We start from the raw sequence: 21,833 nt of genomic DNA, 5'->3' as shown, positions 1-21,833 counted from the left end.
TCAGAATGATATGGTTACGTTTCTAAAAATATAAATCAGATCACATCACTCTTATGCTTACATATTATACCACAAAATAAATCTATAGTCTTTATGTATTTAACAAAACTTACAAATCTGGAACTTGCTTACATCTTATAATTCATATCTCTCTCCCCTGCCCTTTGAGTACTGGTCTTTCTATTTTCCAAGCACACCAAGCTGTGTCCCTCTGCCTCCAACACCCTTTCCTTTTCTCAAATCTTTTATTAGTTCTTTGTTGAAATATCACCTCCTCAGAGTGGCATTCCTAGACTACTCTACCTCAAATAGCCTCCTAGATTCTGCACCTTATTATCCTTAGCTTTCATCAGTGCCTAAATTTTCTTTTTTCCATGTAATGTGTGTTTTTTCTAACCAGAATATAAGCTCCATAAAAGTTTTACTAAACAAAGGGAAAAAACCTCCACTTTTTAAATGGGTGCTAGGAAATGTTTTATCATATTATCCATTTAATCCTCACAAAAGGCACGTGTGGCAGAGTTTATTAATGATCTGGCAGGTCAGGCACCTGAAACTGAAGGTTAAAAGTCAACGTAAAGCAACTCACCACTGGCCACACAGCTAAACCAGGAAGTGGCTGGGGTGGTATTATAAAGCCAGGTCTCCAATTCTAACCCCAGGCACTTGCGAGTATTCTGTGCTTACCTAAGCTTTATTTTACAAATATTTATAAACATCCAGTTCCAAAGAACTTTCAGATGCTCCTAAGACTGTTGGACTACTGAATAAATTAAGGTTTGTCTGTTTAAACAGTGATCTGAGCAAGCTCTGGACTTCAATGTAGATAAGCAGGCTAGAATCTAATCGCAGTTCATGCCCTCTGGCGGCAGGTAATAGAACAGCACTCATACCAGGAAGCACATGTACATGTGTACATGTATGTAAAGCTCCTCTGAGAGGAGAAAATGATTCGAGAATCATCTTGAAGTTATAGAGTCTAAAGCTCCTCTAAGTTATTAGACTCTATGGCTCGCAAGATGATTCCTAAATCATTTTTCTCCTTCCAGAGGAGCTTTACATACATGTACAAACACAAATACATGTCAAGAAACATGCCACTCACTCACTCATAACCTTGGACAACTCACTTCCCTTTCCCTGTTTCTGTATTCGTCAGCTGATGACGCAACTAACGCAGTGCTTCCAAACTGAGTCTGGGTGGGCTAAACCTAAATGACACCTCGACAGGGAGAGAAATGAGAGCTGGGAGAGAGAGACACTGAACAAACTCTTCCCCGAGTAAGAAGTGAATGTTCAGCCAGGCTGTATTTGGGAAGGACTGCTAGAATTCCTTTTGGTTCTGCCAGGATGCTGTCACCACTTTGCTACTCCACTCTCATACACACTCAAACACAAGTTAATACAGATTTATTTAACTGGGGGTGGTTGTGACTAGTCTTGAGATAAGTGTAGGTAAAGATGGGTCTGGCATTATTCAATGTCAGGGGCCTTTCTGCAGAGAAGAGAGTTCAGTGAATATTTTTAAAATTACCTTTATCACATAAGTATTTAAGATACTGTAATTAAAGCTACTTCTCTCCAAAATTTTACCCCTTCCATCAATTTCTAGAAACAGAGTTCAAATTTCCATAATCATAAGTGAGATGTGGATCTTTTAAAATCCACCTTTTCACTGTCAGACTCCAGAGGTTATTGACCATATGAGAAGACTGATTAGTGTTGGGAATATAAGAGTTCCTTTCAAGTCAATGTCCCCCACACACCAGAGTATGTGATCATTTCTGAACAGGCAGTTTATACTGAGATCCTGACACAATTGACTAGGGGCCTCACTAGAGGCCAGCTCTGATCTAGACTAGGGACTCTCAATCTTGAACACTGGAATCCCCTGGGGAGCACCAAAGAACACATTACCCTACCCCCAGAAATTCAGATTTAATTGATATGAAGAAAGGCCTCATCCTAAAGGAGATCAGTCCTGGGTGTTCACTGGAAGGACTGATGTTGAAGCTGAAACTCCAATACTTTGGCCACCTGATGTGAAGAGCTGACTCATTTGAAAACACCCTGATGCTGGGAAAAATTGAGGGCGGGAGGAGAAGAGGACGACAGAGGATGAGATGGTTGGATGGCATCACCAACTCGATGGACACGGGTTTAGGTAAACTCCGGAAGTTGGTGATGGACAGGGAGGCCTGGCGTGCTGCATTTCATGGGGTTGCAAAGAGTCGGACTGAACTGAATTGAACTGAAGGTCTAGGCAGTGAAATTTTTGAGAGCTGCGTAGGTGGTTCTAACTGGCAGCCATGTTTGAGAATTAGTGATCCATACAGTCCTGTTTAGAAGAAATAACCTCAGACTAAGTATAGAATGGACCATTAAAACAAGGGGATGTGAGGAAAAGATTGACATTATCTGAGAATCATTCTACCTTTTCACCTGGAGGACTATGCAATGTTCCTATTTGAATAGAACACACACACTTATACACATACACACAAACCACACAAGATTTTAATAAAGAATGGTCTCAAGAGCAATGCTTCCTAAATATAAACCAGCTGTGTCAGAGTCGCAGGCGAGCCATTTTACCATGCAGAATCCCGAGCCCCATTACCTAGAGATTCTGATTCAGGAACTCGGGAGAAGTTCAGAGGAGGCCTGGGGAACATGAACACACACACATATATACATGTAATTATATTCATAATTTATTTAAAATTTTTTATTTTGAAAAATTTTAAACCTAGAGAAAAGTAGCAAAAACAGTACATGAACAAACCATGCACCCTCCACCTGGTTCGGCAACTAAATACTGCTTCACCACAGCTGCTTTCCACCTATCCACACAATTTTCCTTGAACAAAGTTAGAGACATCATGATACTTCACCTCCATATATGTCAGGACATGTGTCCTGGCAACAAGGACATTCTCCTTTAAAACTGCAATATTATCTTATCCAAGAAATTTAATTAAAAATATTCTCAACTGTCCTCAAATCTTTACAGCTATTTCATTTAAAATTACACCATGGATTCAGTTCAGTTCAGTTCAGTCGCTCAGTCGTGTCTGACTCTTTGTGACCCCATGAATCGCAGCACACCAGGCCTCCCTGTCCATCACCAACTCCCAGAGTTCACTCAGACTCACGTCCATCAAGGCAGTGATGCCATCCAGCCATCTCAACCTCGGTCGTCCCCTTCTCCTCCTGCCCTCAATCCCTCCCAGCATCAGTCTTTTCCAGTGAGTCAACTCTTCACATGAGGTGGCCAAAGTATTGGAGTTTCAGCTTTAGCATCATTCCTTCCAAAGAAATCCCAGGACTGATCTTCAGAATGGACTGGTTGGATCTCCTTGCAGTCCAAGGGACCCTCAAGAGTCTTCTCCAACACCACAGTTCAAAAGCATCAATTCTTCAGCACTCAGCCTTCTTCACAGTCCAACTCTCACATCCATACATGACCACAGGAAAAACCATAGCCTTGACTAGATGGACCTTAGTCGGCAAAGTAATGTCTCTGCTTTTCAATATGCTGTCTAGGTTGGTCGTAACTTTTCTTCCAAGGATTACCTATTGTATTTGGTTGTCATGTATCTTTAGTCTCCTTTAATCTACAATTGTTCAGTTGCCTTTTGTTTTTCACGAAATTACTACTTTTGAAGAGTCTTAACTGTTTTATAGAATGTCCCACAATTTGGATTTCTTTCTGATTGTTTCCTTATGACTACATTCATGTTAAATAGTTTTGACAAAAGTACTACACAAGTGATGTTGAGTACTTCTCACTTCATTGCTTTAAGAGGTATATATGTTGGTCTAATCATTGATGATACTAAATTTGATCACTTGTTAAGGAATGACTGACAGATTTCTTTATTGTAATTCCCCCTTGTAATTAATAGATAATCAGTGGGGAAAAACTTCAGGACTATAAGCTTTTCTTAGCATTCATCGATTGTCTTGGCCTGAATTCATTAAAATGGTGATTGCCAAAATGATAACTTTCTATCATTTTTAATATTTATTAGCTGAAATTCTGCAAAGAACTTTCTCTGCAACTTTTTCTAGTGTTTCACTAGGGACCCATGGTGCTACTACTATTATATTTTTATTTTTATTATTCTTTTTGATGGTTTTCTTTTTCCAGGTTTGGTTAGTCAAAGTCTCTTTAGGCTGGCTCCTATATCCTTTTGATATGTACCCATCATTCTTTGAAACTGTTTTCTGGCAAACTAAGATGTTCCAGATTCACCTGTTGCTCAGTCTTGAAATAGCCATTGCTTCAAGGAGCCATGATTCCTTTTAGTGGAGAATGGGATTTAGAAATTAAGTAATTTGGAAATTTAGAAATCAACTCCTCACATTGCTACTGAGGTGTCATTGTTTCTAGGCCTTTCAATAGACAGAGCTTGGAACATATACATACCTACACATATACATGTACCATCCTGGAATATATACATATACATATGTAAACATGTACATATTCTAAGCGAATATGTATTATATGTTAATATATATGGATATTTTAATATATATATAATTGTAGATTTATATACCTATTTGAAGTAAAGAGTTCATAACATACCTTCAATTCAATCCTACACTGCAAGGTTCTTCCTCATCTTCTCCTATTCCATATTTTGTATCTATTTACTCATTACATCTATCTTCAATACACACAAAATAGTTTCAGATTATTGTGGCAAAACCACTAACATTGCTAAAAAAAGTCAGAATTTCCTCTTCCTTTGAACTATCTCCCAATGAGGGTGTACTGTAAGGGTTCTGATTGTTGGAAGTTTTTCAATGTGGCTATGATAATCATTTGATACAGAGTTCAGTTTGTTTCTGTTTATATACTGTCACTCTGCTTATTTAACTTATATGCAGAGTACATCACGAGAAACACTGGACTGGAAGAAACACAAGCTGGAATCAAGATTGCCGGGAGAAATATCAATAACCTCAGATATGCAGATGACACCACCCTTACGGCAGAAAATGAGGAAGAACAAAAAAGCCTCTTGATGAAAGTGAAAGAGGAGAGTGAAAAAGTTGACTTAAAGCTCAGCATTCAGAAAACGAAGATCATGACATCCGGAAACAGTGGAAACAGTGTCAGACCTTATTTTTGGGGGCTCCAAGATCACTGCAGATGGTGATTGCAGCCATGAAATTAAGACGCTTACTCCTTGGAAGAAAAGTTATGACCAACCTAGACAGCATATTGAAAAGCAGAGACATTACTTTGCCGACTAAGGTCAGTCTAGTTAAAGCTATGGTTTTTCCTGTGGTCATGTATGGATGTGAGAGTTGGACTGTGAAGAAGGCTGAACGCCGAAGAATTGATGCTTTTGAACTGTGGTGTTGGAGAAGACTCTTGAGGGTCCCTTGGACTGCAAGGAGATCCAACCAGTCCATTCTGAAGGAGATCAGCCCTGGGATTTCTCTGGAAGGAATGACGCTAAAGCTGAAACTCCAGTACTTTGGCCACCTCATGTGAAGAGTTAACTCATTGGAAAAAACTCTGATGCTGGGAGGGATTGGGGGCAGGAGGAGAAGGGGACGACCGAGGATGAGATGGCTGGATGGCATCACTGACTTGATGGACGTGAGTCTGAGTGAACTCTGGGAATTGGTGATGGACAGGGAGGCCTGGTGTGCTGCGATTCATGGGGTCACAAAGAGTCAGACACGACTGAGTGACTGAACTGTACTGAAAAGTTAGCCAATTTTAGTATATGCCTGTTCATATATTTTTGATTTAATTTTATGTAATAAGTAACACATTCAAATAATTCAGAAGTCAAAAGAATATAAATGGGTATTCTCCAAGAAGTCTCTCATTTCTATTTTTTCCACACTATTCCCAGACACTCCCCATAGGCAATCTTTTCATTATTTTCTCGTTTTAATAGTCCAGTGTTTCTTTTTATAAAAATAAGTATATAAAATATATATAAATTCATGTACATTATATATATGTGCATGTGTGTATACACATGTATTTCCTTCTCTTTCTCAAAAGTAAATGGTATTAAGTACGTTCATATCAATGTGTAATCATCACCATCATGTATTTCCAGAATTTTTTCATCTTCCTCACACAAAACTCTGCCCATTAAACAGTAACTCCTCGTTCCTTTCTCCCCTCTCCTAGTTCCTTGCAAATGTCATTCTTTTTTCTGTAGGTACTCAGTGGAATCATATAGTATTTGTTCTTTTGTGACTGGCTTATTTCATTTAACATAGTATCTTTAAGGTTCACTCACCCTGTAGCACGTCAGAACCTCCTTCCTTTGTAAAGCTGAATAATATTCTACTATGTGTATATACCACATTTTATTTACTCATTCTTCTCTCAATGGAAACTTGGGCTGTTTCGGCCTTTTGGATATTATGAATAATGCTGCTAAATATGGGTATAAAAATATCTCCTTGAGTCCTTACTTTATATGCTTTTGCCTATCTATCCCAAAGTGGAATTGCTAGATCATATGGTAATTTATGGTGGCTCAGACGGTAAAGCGTCTGCCTACGATGCAGGAGACCTGGGTTTGATTCCTGGGTGGGGAAGATCCCCTGGAGAAGGAAATGGCAACCCACTCCAGTACTCTCCCCTGGAAAATCCCATGGATGGAGGAGCCTGGTGGGCTACAGTCCATGGGGTCACAAAGAGTCGGACACGACTGAGCGACCTCCCCTTCCCCCTTCCCCCCGTGGTAATTTAACTTTTAACGTTTTTTGTGGAAACACCATATTGTTTTTCATAGTGGCTATGCCATTTTTCATTTCTAATACTCACCGATACACAAAGTTCCAATTTCTCCACATCCTCACCAACACTTGTTATTTTCTATTTATTTGATAATAGCCATTCTAATGGGTGTGAAGTATTATCTCATTGTGATTTTGATTTCCCTAAATGATTAGCAATATAGAGTATCTTTTCATGTGCTTATTGGACATTTGTATATCTTCTACAGAGAAATGTCTATTCAAGTCCTTTGCTTATTTTTCAATCAAGTTGTTTATTTGTTACTGTTGAGTTCAAAAAGTCTTAAAAAATATATTCTGGATAGTAACCCCTGGCCAGATATATGATCGACAAATATTTTCTCCCATTCCATGAGTTCCCTTTTCACTCTAACACTTTCCTTTAATAAACAAAATTTTTAATTTTGATGCAGTCAAATATAACTATTATTTTTCTTTTGTTGCCTGTGTTTTTGATGTCATATCTGGACACCACTGCCAGTTTCAATGTCATGAAGCTTTTCCTCTATGTTTTCTTCTAAGTTGTATGGTTTTAGCTCCTACATTTAGGTTGTTGATCCATTTTGAATTAATTATTATATAAGAGTGCAAGGTAAAGGTCCAATTTCATTTTTTTGCATGTGGATACCCAGTTTTCCCAATGTTCAGCATACAATATTGTATGTTGAATTGGTTTATGTGAGTTTGAAAAAATAATAGCTTTATTGTGGTGAAACTCAATTATACTTTTAAGTATCTGATTCAGTGATTTTTAGAGTTATGCAAAGATAATTCTATTGACTCCCCTGGTGGCTCAGACGGTAAAGCATCTGCCTGCGATGCAAGAGACCTGGGTTCGATCCCTGGGTCAGGAAGATCCCCTGGAGAAGGAAATGGCAACCCACTCCAGTACTCTTGCCTGGGAAATCCCATGGATGGAGGAGCCTGATAGGCTAGTCCATGGGATCACAAAGAGTCGGACATGACTGAGCGACTTCTTTTCTCTAAAGATAATTCTACCCAATTTTGGAAGATTTTATCATTCCTCCACTCTCCCCATTCTCAGTTTATCCCAGTCCTTGGAAACCACTAACCTCTCTGCCTTTTTAGATTTGCCTATTTTCTCCCATCATGTGGGTTGTCTTTTCACTTCCCTGACAGTGTTTCTGGAAGCAAAATTTAAAACTTTTAATTTTGAGGTCTATCAGTTTTTTTCTGTTCTTTGTGCTTTTGGAGCCAGATCTAAGAAACCACTGCCTAATCCAAAGTCGTGAAGATTTACTCCCAAGTTTTCTTCTAGGAGTTTTAGGTCTGTTATCTACTTGCAATTAATTTTTGTATATGGTGTGGAAATGGCAACCCACTCCAATACTCTTGCTTGGAAAATCCTTGGATGGAGGAGCCTGGTAGGCTACAGTCCATGGGGTCGCAAAGAGTTGGGCACAACTGAGCAAAAAAAACACAAAAAACAAAACTATGGTGTGGAGGTGGGGTCCAATTTCATTTTTTTATATGTGACTATCCAGTTGTCCCTGTGCAGGCTGTTGAAAACCCTGCTGAATTATCTTGGCACCTTTGCTGAAAATCAACTGAGGATAAATGTATGGGTTTATTTCTAGACTCTGAAATCTAATCCTCTTATCTATAAGTTTATGTTCATTTTATGCCAGTACCACAATGTCTTGAGTACTGTTGCTTTACAGTAAGTTTTGAAATCAAGAAATTTGTGTTCTCACAAGTCTGCAGAGCTTTGTCAAAGTTCATATGACTTTCTTCCTTTGCTATTTTAATATGGTAAAGTCCACTAATGATTTCCCTAAACTTAAATCTTTTCATTCTCCCCAAACCCCTACTACTTTGTCTTGATGAATCACTGTTTTAAATATGTTGAATTCTAATTCCTAACATTTTAAGATTTTTATAATACTACTCATACATGACAGTGTGTGTGTGTGTGTGTGTGTGTGTGTAAAATGTTAGGAATTAGAATTCAACATATTTAAAACAGTGATTCATCAAGACAAAGTAGTAGGGGTTTGGGGAGAATGGAAAGATTTAAGTTTAGCGAAATCATTAGTGGACTTTACCTTATTAAAATAGCAAAGGAAGAAAGTCATATGAACTTTGACAAAACTCTGCAGACTTGTGAGAACACACATTTCTTGATTTCAAAACTTATTATAAAGATGGTGTGTGTGTGTGTGTGTGTGTGTGTGTGTGTGTGTGTGTGTATGTGTGTGTGTTTAAATCAGGTTTAAGTATCAAAGTTCTGAAGTGAAGTGAAGTTGCTCAGTCATGTCTGACTGAAAATTCCAGTCCACGGAATTTTCCAGTCAAGAGTACTGGAGTGGGTTGCCATTTCCTTCTGCTTATAAAAAGAATTTGGCTATTTTCTTACTTTTTCTGTGATCCAGAAGTGCACTGTCTAATACCATAGCCACCAATCACATAGGTTTTCAACTTTAAATTACAATTAAATAAAAGTAAAAATTCAATTCTTTAGTTGCAGTAGCCACATTCCAAGTGCTCTACGTCACATGAGGCTGGACATGTGTCATGCTGGACAGCGAAGACACAAAACATTTCAATCATCACAGAAAAGTTCTGTGGGTGTCACTGACCTACAGCAACTTGCAGGTCATTAAGAAGAATTGAGACTATTTGGTATTCAAGATTTTCTAGGATTTCCCTGTAAAATAATCTGTACCTAGTGCTTTGATGTAGGTGTTTTGAAAATATTTTTTCTATAGATCTGTTTAAACCTTGTGATGGTCCTAACTAGCTTTTCTGGTTTATTACACTATTGATCCCTTCGTCATTTCTACTTCTGTATATCTGCTCTAATTGCTTTTTTTCTTTATTAGGCTAACTAGTGGCATCATTTCTACTTCTGTATATCTGCTCTAATTGCTTTTTTTATTAGGCTAACTAGTGGCTTGTATATTTTGTTGATGCTTTCTCCAAAGAACCAGCACTTTGATCTTCTGCTTTTCTATTTTTCACCTCATAAATCTTTTTATCTTTATTTTTTCTATTTATTTCTCCTTTGTATTTTCTTTGGGTAATAACTTTTTCTAGCTTTCTGAATTGGGAGCTTAAATTTTTAATATTTATCCTTTCATTTTTATTAATGACAGGTATTTAAGGCTATAATTTGTTTTCCAATCATCCCTTTGATTGTATCTCAGACTTCTGATGTGATGTTTATTATGACTATGTTTTAGGAATTTTGAAATTTTGGCTTATATATCCATTTTCCAAACAAAACTTGTTTAAACAAAGAGCTTTAAATTTCAAGGTGGAAGGGTAGTTGCCATGGTATACAGTTTGGTATACATACATAATACATACACACACACACACGATCTATCTTATTCATTAAAGTCTTTAGCACCTTTACTTTTTGTACTCTTATCCTGTCTTGAGAGATGTGTGTTAAATATCCTATTAGTGTGTTTGTCTATATCACTTTGTATCTACTGTAATTTCTATTTTATGAATTCTACCATGTCTAAAGGGCTTCCTGGGTGGCTCAGTGGTAAAGGACCTGACTGAAATGCAGGAGATGTGGGTTTGATCCCTGGGTAGGGAAAAATCCCCTGGAGAAGAAAATCACAACCCTTTCCAGTATACTTGCCTGGAAAATCCTATGGACAAAGGAGCCTGGCGGCCTACAGTCCATGGGGTCACAAAGAATCAGACACAACATAGTGACTAAACAACAACAACAACAACCACCATGTCTGATAACAGAATTGTAACCTCTGCTTATTTAACTTATATGCAGAGTACATCATGCAAAATGCTGGGCTAGATGAATCACAAGCTGGAATCAAGATTGCTAGGAGAAATATCAACCACCTCAGATACACATATGATACCACTCTAACAGCAGAAAGTGAAGAGGAAATAAAAGGCCTCTTGATGAGGATGAAAGAGGAGAGTGAAAAAGCTGGCTTAAACCTCAACATTCAAAAAACTAAGATCATGGTATCTGGTCCCATCACTTCATGGCAAACAGAAGGGGAAAAGTGGAAACTGTGACAGATTTTATTTGATTGGGCTCTAAATTCACTGAGGATGGTGACTGAAGCCACAAAATTAAAAGATGCTTGTTCCTTGGAAGAATAGCTATGATAAACCTAGACAGGATATTAAAAAGCAGAGACATCACTTTGCTTAACAAGGTCCGTATAGTCAAAACTATGGTTTTTCCAGTAGTCATGTACAGATGTGAGAGTTGGACTGTAAAGAAGGCTGAGCACCAAAGAATTGATGCTTTCAAGCTGTGGTGCTGGAGAAGACTCTTGTGAGTCCCTTGGACTGCAAGGAGATCAAACCAGTCAGTCCTAAAGGAAATCAACCCTGAATAGTCATTGGAAGGACTGATACTGAAAGCTGAAGCTCCAATACTTTGGTCACCTGATGCAAAGAGCTGACTCATTGGAAAAGACCCTGATGCTAGGAAAGATTGAAAGCAAAAGGAGACGCAGGTGGCAGAGTAGGAGATGGTTAGATAGCATCGCTGACTCAGTGGACATGAATATGAGCAAACTCCGAGAGATGGTGGAAGACAGAAGGGCCTAGTGTGTGGCAGTCCACGAGGTCACAGAGAATTGGGACATGACTTTGTGAATGAACAACAACAAACCTCTGCTACTATATTGTTTGAAGTTGCTTCATACATCATTGTCATCTTTTACTTTTAGCCTTCCCGACTCACTTTATTTTAGGTATGTCTCCGGTAGAGTGTAAAGTTGGATTTGACTTTGAGCATCAATCTGAAATGTTTTAACAGGTGAGCTAAATGTAAATATCCATTTACATTCTGTATACTCTGTATAAATTACACCCACCTTTACACTCTGTATAAATTATGTATTTGTTCTCAACTTCAGTATGTTTTATTTACTGCATTTTCCATAGTTCATCTCTTTGTGTCATTTATTTCTTGACCATTTTGTTCTTTTGGTATTGAGAAAGTTTGGGAATTTTGTTTTAGTGGTTATCTTTATACTAACATACTTTATAATGTCCTTAATTCCCCCATTTCCTCATTTAGGCTACTACTATCTGATTTATTGGTTTTAAATGATATCCTTTGACCCCATCTAAAGATATTACAGGAGGAAAGGGACTTGCTTTCTGGTCCCACTGCATTTGCTGGCAGGCTTCTGCAGCCATTCCCATCTCCTTGGTTGCCTGTGTCCCGGAACACTGGACAGTTAGTAGTTAAGTATCCAGTGGCCAGCAGCAGCAGCAGCTCCGCCTCCACCACCACCTCCCACCTTAAATGGTTTTGTAAGAGTTTCTACAGAGAGACACACCTTTCCATGAACAGTCTTCTCCACACTATAGAAGGCAAATTTCTAGCAAGTTCCACTGCTGTGGCAGTAGTGATTTCTCTCATCCAGTGAGCAACGGCGCCCCCTCCAACACGGCTTACATCTCGGGCCTGAGATGGGGGAAGGGAGACGCTTCCTTGGGCTGTCTATCTCTGCCCCAGTGTGGTGGCTTCTCCTTATGCCAGCTCTTCAACCATTCCTTAGAGTTCTCTGCCTTTTGACTAGCCAATCCCTCACTCCAACTCTCTGTTAGAGTTAGCAGTCTCATTAAACTATCTGTGTTCCTTCTTCACTGGGACCCAGACTGGTATCATACTATTCTACTCTTGTCCCTACCTTTGCTTTTCTTAGATATATCATCTGGTATTTGGATGAAGCTCTTTCCATAATTGATTTAGGAAGGGGCTGGGTCACAATATTTCCTGTGTTCTTGCACATTGAAAACTCTCTCAGTATAATCTCAGCACTTGAAAAAACAGTTCATCTAGATATAAACCTGTCTTTTCTTTCCTCAGATTTCTTAAAAACGCTCCTCCATTTATAGTCTTGCTTTGCATTTTAGTGTTGAAAAGTATGATGCAAACCTGACTTTCTTTGCCTTGAAAATAATTTGGCTGTTTTGCTAGAGGCTTAGCTGAATTTTTTTTATTCATAGATTATAACTGTTTTATTAGAAAAGGTCTTAGAGTTGACAATTTTCCAGGAATAAGGTAGGCTTTTTCAATATGAAGGTTCAGGTATTTTCCCATTTTTGAAACATTTTCTTACAATTTTTTAATCCTGTTTATCTTCCTTAGGAAATCCAAATATACATGTACACATACATATACCCAGAGGACCTTTTTGACTACATTCTATATCTAACAGTTCCTTTCTGATACTTTTAAACCTTTTTCTTCTAATATTTAGTTTTATTCTCTTGAATGTTTTATTTCTTTTCTCAATATCTCTTATTATATTTTCAGTTGAATATATTGTCCCAATGGGTACCTTGGAACTGAGTCTTCAATTGAGATTATTTTTCTTTCTTCATTTTTTTCCTTGAGTTTGCACAATTCTGTTTCACATCTTCCTATTTACTGTGCATTTCTAGTCTGACTTAAAATTTATGATTCAAGGTATTTTTTTTTCGTAGATGTCAATACTTATTTAATTCAAGATGGGTCACTGTGCAACAGTTTTCCTCTGATTAGTCACTGATTTTTGGCTTAGAATTTTCAGTAGTTAAAATGGTTTTATCTTCTACTTCTGTTTTTCCTCATGTAGAAGTTTTTTTTATGGATGTTGACTGCTGTTTCCCAATGATTTAAAATGTCTTATATTTTCTTGGGCTAGCAAAAAACAGGATGTTCCATTTTGTCAGGGATCTCGGGTCATGAGTTTTCTGTTGGCATAATGAAATGCAGCTTCTTTAGTGGCGCCTGTTTGGGATGCGGTGGGATAGGAAGACCCGAATGTCTTCTGATTTTATGATTCTCTTTGTTTCTGTGTAACTCTAAACGACTACCCATGGCTTCCTTCTTTTCCTTCAATATTATGTCTATCTCTCCCATGAAGGTAGTTATCAGCCCACGGCTGCTGTCTCTGGTCCCTCACACTTTTAATTCATTCTCTTTCTTCTGATTCTCCAGTAGACAATGCTCTAATCAAGTAGCTCTTAGTTCTCTTTCAGTATTTCCCACTCTGGATGGGCCTATCTTTTTCTGGAAGTGATTTTGGCTGTGTTTGGCTCCCATTGCCCTCTGCCTTTTTAATGCGATTTCTATCTACATAAAACTCTTCATTCTGGGGTGGGTATTAGCTTTACTGGTTTCAGATCTTTATATCAGAACATGTAGGCAACATGTTATTGAAATGTGTGGTATTCTTGACTCCTAGTTATGTTTAGGCATGAGTTATGGGTGGCTTAATTTGCTTTCCTTTTTGAGCTATATGTTTCCGGAGAACTTATGGAAAAATTTTGATGCAGATGGTCACCATTATCCCTGGGAACTTATAGTTTGTAATAGCCTCAAGATGCTTCTAAACTGTGGTTCATAAAATCAGTTGAGAACCTTATGGTACTACACAGCTACAAAAAGGAATGAGAAACATCTCAATACTAAGACGTCGTTTTGAGGACATATTGTTAACTGAAAAAAGTAAGATTGAGAAAAGTATGTATAGTATGTTGTCATTTATATAAGAAGGGAATACATATGTATATATATGTACACACACACACAGATATATTTGCTTATTTTTTAAGAAATGAAGTATGAACTATTAAAAGAAAGTGGTTACTCTATGGCAGAAGAAAGGGATAAGGTAAAGGGCATATACTGTTTTACAGATTTAAAGAATTATTTATATACATGAGGCCAAAGATGGAACAATTCAAGAATCAACAAGGATAATTAGTGCAATGGAGTGAAAAACATCAAATATGTAGGAATCTTTGAGTTTATGATATTGAATACAACAATAGCAATAAGACTAAGTAATTTTGGAGGATAATGGCAATCTAATTTATTATTCTGAAAAGTGGTAAACAAAGAAAAGAATCAAGCATTTAAACTGTCTTTCCTGCATGAACTATGCTTCAGGATAACCAAATAGTTGAAAGTTTATTTTAATAGACATATTCCATTTAATTTATGTGGACAGAATGATAATATTAAAATTTTCTATTCTGCAACCAAAATGAATTGATAGGTCTAAATCAGGGGGCAGCAAACTATAGCCAGAAGGCTGGACAACTTGTTTTGTAACTAAAGCTTTACTGGATCACAGCCTTGCCCATTTTTTTTATGTATTGTCTATGACTGCCTTCATATTACAAGGACAAAGCTGACAAGTTACAACGAGAATGTATGGCCTGTAAGCCTGAAATATTTACTACCTGACTCTTTTAGAAAATCTGCCAACCCCTGTCTAGACTACAAGCAGCAATGGCTGCTACTTTATAAAATGAGAGACAACCAGACCATATATACTTCTTAATAAATGTAAATATCACTACATATGAAATATTCTTATTGAAAAAAAACTAAACCTTAACCTGATCAAGCCTCTAGATCTAGTTACCAATTTCTAGGAAGAGAGGTCAGAGAAACACGTTAAATGATACCAGAGAGATATAATCAGCAAAATCTAATTGTGGGAAAATTTAAAGAAAATGACTTAGGTTTTTCAACAAATAAATTGCAAGGAAAAAATAAAAGAGAGGAGGAGAACACATAGATTAAAAGAGGCTTAAGGAACATATCACCCAACTGCATATGTTGATTTTATTTGGATCCTGATTCAAAGAAAATGAAATAAAGAGAGGAAGAGAGAGAGAGACAGACAGACAATAGGGAAAATTTAAATACTGAGTAAATATTTGTTGATATTAAGGAAGTATCATTATTTTATTCACATGTGACAACGTTATTATGATTATGCTTTTAAAATATTAACTATGAGAGAGATACATACTGAATATTTAGTGATAAAATGATACTATGTTTAAGCAACTGGGCAGGAGTGGTCAGGGAATGTATATAGCTACTAAGAAAACAAGACTAACTATCAAAGATAAAACATACATGGACTTTCATTCTCTGTATTATTTTTTTCTACTTTTGTACATGTTTGAAATTTTACAAGTAATTTTTTTTAAAGAAAGAAAGAAAAGGTTAAATAACCACTTGGGGAGGTCTTTCAAATGACACTTTCCTCTAATGCTCATTTAATTTAGCACAGCCTCCTGAGAGGAACACAGCCTATAAACCATCTCCATCCTCCGGAGAGACTCACTGCAATAGTGACTGAAGGTAACTGATGAAATGTGCTAAATCACTCAGGTATACTGATGCTAAAAAAAGGTGAATCTGATCTTGAAGAGAAAAATACAGTGGTGTCATTAAAGGAAAATAATGCATTTTACTTAATAATTGATTTAAAGTGAGAAAATTCCAAGGACCAATTGAGAATTTAGGGGAAAGGAGATAAGGGATCTTTGTAACAGTCATCCTTTCTAATGGGAGATTTTTCTCTCACTGTCTGTTGTGATTGTAGGATTTGATAAAAGCTCCACGGTTTTTTGAGGCAAGTTCAATGGCAAGACCTTCTTCCATCCTTTTTCTCAGGGTAAATGGGACCTGACAAACAAGGATGCAGGGTGTGGTTTCCCATTAGAAAAAGAGGAGCTGAAGAGAAGCATGGATATCACAAGTTAGTGAAGAATGGAGAGGTCCAGATTTTACAGCTCATTTCATGTTAGGTGGACCTTTTGGACCATACGAAAAAGAAGGGATGGGCAGATAACCCTATGTTTTCTTCTAATACAATGTACAATTTGAGGAAGATAACTAATGGGCTAGGGAGAGCTTGGGTCCAGTTACTCACCCAGAGGGGGCTGCAGCATACCCCCATTCTTCTCACAGTTCCCAATAGGCTGAATTTCAGCTGAGTCAACCAGCCGCCAGAAGTCATTCTTGTTGTCACTGCCATCAAGGCGAAGGCGGAGGCGAGCGCCTGTCAGTCCAACTACTGTGGCAATACAGGTAGATGTGGTGTTCCTGGGGTCCTGCGCTTCCAATTTCATGCTGATCTTGAACTCGTTGCTTGGAGGTGTGTAGGACTGAGGAGAACAAGCCATGGGGATTAGGCAGACTAAGAATACATGGCATTTTCAGTAAGGATATTAAGCGATGGAACCTGGAAATTTATGCTTTGGATGCAAACTGATTACAGCTGAGTCAGGGACAACCCTCATGAATTATTTCCTAATACCTAGGAAGGGTCTCATGAAAAAGAAACTCTGAAATGTAAACTGAAGGGAAAAAATTACTTTCCAGTGAAGCATCAAATATTGAGTGACCAGTAAGTAAAGGATAAGAGTATCTCAAATGGTCCTTGCTTTAATGCTGTTTTTTATCCTGTCTTCTGCAATTCCCTAACCCTCCAGGTATTCTTAATATTTTCTTTGCAGAAATCATCCTATTAAACTATCATATCCTTAGTGTTTCTTCATGGAGTGCTTCAGTATGTCTACCACACAGACTAACCAATGGGAATAGATTATTTTTTTTTTTTACTTTGACATTAACTTAGAAATCAATTCCTGTTTTTTAAAAACTTTAAGTTATAATTGACATACAATGAACTATACACTTAGGTTAAGTACTGACATATGTATACACTCATGACACCACATACATCACAACACTCTGGAAACCATCACCACTATCAAGATAATGGACGTGGACATACTATCAAGTTTTGCATATCCCTTTAAGACCTGTCTAGCCCTTCCCAGATCTCTCTCTCTCCAGGCAAACACTGCTTTACTTTCTATCAGTGTAGACTGTTTTGCATTTTGCATTTCTAGACTTAAAATGGAATCATACAGAATATACTTTTTTTTTTTGGATATAGTTTCTTTCACTCAGCATAACCATTCTGATATTCACCCATTTGTAGAATGTATCAATAATTCATTTCTTTTTCATTAAGACTCACTTTTAAGAGCAGTTTTAGGTTCACAGAAAAACTGAAAGGAAGATAGAGAGATTTCCTATAAACATCCTGCTCCAACACATTCAGTGTCTCCTGTATTTTCAGTATCTAACATAGTAATACATTTATTATAACAGATAAAACTACACTAACATATCATAATAACCCAAAGTCCATTATTTACAGTAAGGTTTTCTCTTGGTGTTGTATACTCTATGAATTTGGTCTAATGGAGACATGTATCTATCATTATAGGATCATACAAAATAGTTTAACTGTACTAAAAATCCTCTGTACCTGGACTACTCATCCACTCAGTCTCTGGCAACCACTGATCTTTTTACTGTCTCCAGAGTTTTGCCTTCTCCAGAATGTCATATAGTTTGAATCACACATTATATAGCTTTTTCAGACTGGCTTTTTTCTTGTAGTTAAGATGCATTTAAGTTTCCTCTAGGTCTTTTCATGGCTTGATAGCTCATTTCTCTCTAGGGCTGAGTAATACTCCATTGTCTGGCTATACTACAGTTTGTTTATCCATTCACCTACTTAAAAAACATCTTGGTTTCTTCCAAGTTTTGGTGATTATGAATAAAGATGCAATAAAATCCACACACACATATACACACACACACACACACATACACACAAGTTTTTGTGTGGACATAAAATTTCAGCTTTGGGTAAATATCAAGGAATGCAATTGACGGATCATATGGTAAGAGTATGTTTAGTTTACAAGAAGAGAGATCACCAAACTACCTTATAAGATGTCTGTACCATTTTGCATTCCCACAAGCAATTAATGAGAATTCCTGTTGCTCCACATCCTTGCCTAACACTTGGTGTTATCAGTGTTCTGGGTTTTGGCATTACAATATGTATGCAGTGGTATCTCACTGTTGTTTTAATTTGCATTTCTCTGATAACATATGATGCAGAACATCTTTTTCATGCTTGTCATACGACCGTCTTTGGTGAGATGTCTTAAGATCTTTGATCATTTTTGAGTTATTTTCTTATTTTGAGTTTAAGGTATCTATATATTTTGGGTCACAGTCCTTTGTCAAACACGTCTTGTAAAAATATTCTCCCCCAGTCTGTGGCTTGTCTTCTCATTCTCTTGACAGTGTCTTTCATATAGTAGAAGGTTTTATTTTAATGAAGTTCAACTTATCACTTACTTCTTTCCTGAACTGTGCCTTTGGTTTGCACCTAATAAATTACTGCCACACCTAAGGTCACCTTCAGTTCAGTTCAGTCGTGTCCAACTTTTTGTAACCCCATGGACTGCAGCACACCAGGCCTTTCTGTCCATCACCAACTCCTGGAGTTTACGCAAACTCATGTTCATTGAGTTGGTGATGCCATCCAACCATCTCATCCTCTGTCGTCCCCTTCTCCTCCTGCCTTCAATCTTTTCCAGCTTCAGGGTCTTTTCAAATGTCAGTTCTTCGCATCAGGTGGTCAAAGTATTGGAGTTTCAGCTTCAACATCAGTCCTTCCAATGAATATTCAGGACTGATTTCCTTGAGGATGGACTGACTGGTTGATCTCCTTGCTGTCCAAAGGACTCTCAAGAGTCTTCTCCAACACCACAGTTCAAAAGCATCAATTCTTCAGCTCTCAGCTTTCTTTATAGTCCAACACTCACATCATATACATGACTACTGGAAAAACCATAGCTTTGACTAGATGGACCTCTGTTGGCAAAGTAATGTCTCTGCTTTATAATATGCTGTCTAGGTTGGTCATAACTTTTTTTCCCAAGGAGTAAGCATCTTTTAATTTCATGGCTGCAGTCACCATCTGCAGTGATTTTGGAGCCAAAAAAAATAAAGTCTGTCACTGTTTCCACTGTTTCCCCATCAATGTCCCATGAAGTGATTGGACCGGATGCCATGATCTTAGTTTTCTGAATGTTGAGCTTTAAGCCAACTTTTTCACTCTCCTCTTTCACTTTCATCAAGAGGCTTTTTAGTTCCTCTTCACTTTCTGCCATAAGGGTGGTGTCATCTGCATATCTGAGGTTATTGATATTTCTCCCGGCTATTTTGATTCCAGCTTGTGCTTCCTCCTGGAGAAGGAAATGGCAACCCACTCCAGTATTCTTGCTTGGAGAATCCCATGGAGGGAGGAGCCTGGTAGGCTACAGTCCATGGGGTCACAAAGAGTTGGACACAACTGAGTGACTTCACTTGTGCTTCCTCCAGCCCAGCATTTCTCATGATGTACTCTGCATATAAGTTAAATAAGCAGGGTGACAATATACAGCCTTGACGTACTCCTTTTCCTATTTGGAACCAGTCTGTTGTTGTTCCATGTCAAGTTCTAACTGTTGCTTCCTGACCTGCATACAGGTTTCTCAAGAGGCAGGTCAGGTGGTCTGTATTCCCATCTCTTTCAGAATTTTCCACAGTTTGTGGTGATCCACACAGTCAATGACTTTGGCATAGTCAATAAAGCAGAAATACATGTTTTTTTTTCTGGAGCTCTCTTGCTTTTTTGATGACCCAACAGATGTTGGCAATTTGATCTCTGGTTCCTCTGTCTTTTCTAAATCCACCTTGAGCATAAGTTCATGGTTCACATACTGTTGAAGCCTGGCTTGGAGAATTTTGAGCATTACTTTACTAGGGTGTGAGATGAGTTTGAGCATTCTTTGGCATTGCCTTTCTTTGGGATTGCAATGAAATCTGACATATTCCATCTTAGTCTTCTCCTATGCTAACTTCTAGGAATTTAGTTTTGTGTTTTACAGTTAGGTGTGTGGTCTGTTTTGAATTAATTTTTTTGAAGGGTGTTAAGCTCTGTATCTATCATCTTTTGATTCATGTAAGGACTGTGTGACCTTTTTCGTGATGAAATTACTATATTTTTATCTGATAATACCCTTTGCCTCTGAAATATACTTTGATATTAATATGCTATTTCAGCTTTATTATAATTTTTGATTCTTTTACTTTTAACCTGTTTGTGTCTTTACATTTAAAGTATAATTGCTTGCAGGCAGTATATAATTGGGTCTTACTTTTTATCCAATATGACAATCTCAGTTTGTTAACTGAGGAATTTAGATAATTTATAATTGGATTATTGATATGGCTGGATTTAAACCTACCATTCTGCTGTTTTCTATTATTTCAGTGGATGCTTTCTATTATTTCAGTGGGGCTTAAACATATTTAAATTATCAGTCTATCTTCAAGTAATATTATACTACTTCATGTATAAGAATTTTATAATAGGCTACTTAAATTTCTCTCCCTTAAGCTATTGTTGTTATACATTTTTACTAATCCATTTTCTTATATCTACAATACAATGTTATTATCATTATTTATAGTCAATTATCTTTTATAGAGGCTCAATAAGAAATAACATTTTAAGTATTTACCCTTGTAATTATCATTTCTAGTAACTTTCATTCCTTTGTGTAGATCTGTATTTCTATCTGGTAATATTTTCCTTCTGCATGACGGACTCAAACATTTGTAAGAGCGAGTTTGCTGCTGCTGCTAAGCTGCTTCAGTCGTGTCCGACTCTGTGCGACCCCACAGATGGCAGCCCACCAGGCTCCCCCGTCCCTGGGATTCTCCAGGCAAGAACACTGGAGTGGGTTGCCATTTCCTTTTCCAATGCATGAAAGTGAAAAGTGAAACTGAAGTTGCTCAGTCGTGTCCGACTCTTGGCGACCCCATGGACTGCAGCCTACCAGGCTCCTCCATCCATGGGATTTTCCAGGCAAGAGTACTGGAGTGGGGTGCCACCGCCTTCTTCAAAGAGTGAGTTTACTAGTGATGAATTCCTTCAGTTTTTATGCATCTGAAAATAACTCTATTTTTCCTTCATTTTGGAAGATCTTTTTGCTGGATATAAAATTCATGGATCATAGTTTTCTTTTGATACTTTGAAGATTTTATTTAACTTTCTTCTTGTTTGCATTATTTCAAGAAAATTTAATGTCATTCTTATCTTAGTTTCCCTGCACATAAAGTGTTTTTTTTCCTCTGGCTGCTTTGAAGATGTTCTCTATCACTAGTTTTGATAATTTATGACATGCCTTAGTATAATTTTATTCATGTCTTTTTTTTAAGGAGATTCATTTAGCTTTCTGAATCTGGAGATTTTTAGTTTTCCTCAACTGTGAACAATTTTTTGCCATTTTATCTTCAAATGCTTTTCCAGTTCTCCATCTCTTTTCTTTTGGATAGTCTAATTACATGGTCTATGATGTTA

General features: G+C 37.4%; 1 protein-coding gene across 7 annotated transcripts in view; it reads right to left on the bottom strand.

The window, feature by feature from the left end:
- SCMH1 (Scm polycomb group protein homolog 1) overlaps positions 1-21,833 on the bottom strand; it is a 216,476-nt gene that overhangs the window by 104,171 nt on the left and 90,472 nt on the right. For all 7 annotated transcript variants that reach the window (XM_052638227.1, XM_052638233.1, XM_052638234.1 and 4 more), the window contains one exon: positions 16,482-16,716. In XM_052638227.1, the coding sequence (XP_052494187.1) occupies positions 16,482-16,716 (235 nt within the window). The remainder of the gene's footprint in view (positions 1-16,481; positions 16,717-21,833) is intronic.

This window comes from Budorcas taxicolor, chromosome 3 (genome assembly GCF_023091745.1).
Source record: "Budorcas taxicolor isolate Tak-1 chromosome 3, Takin1.1, whole genome shotgun sequence".
Classification (NCBI taxonomy): Eukaryota; Metazoa; Chordata; class Mammalia; order Artiodactyla; family Bovidae; genus Budorcas; species Budorcas taxicolor.
This window is presented reverse-complemented; position numbering and strand designations above follow the sequence as displayed.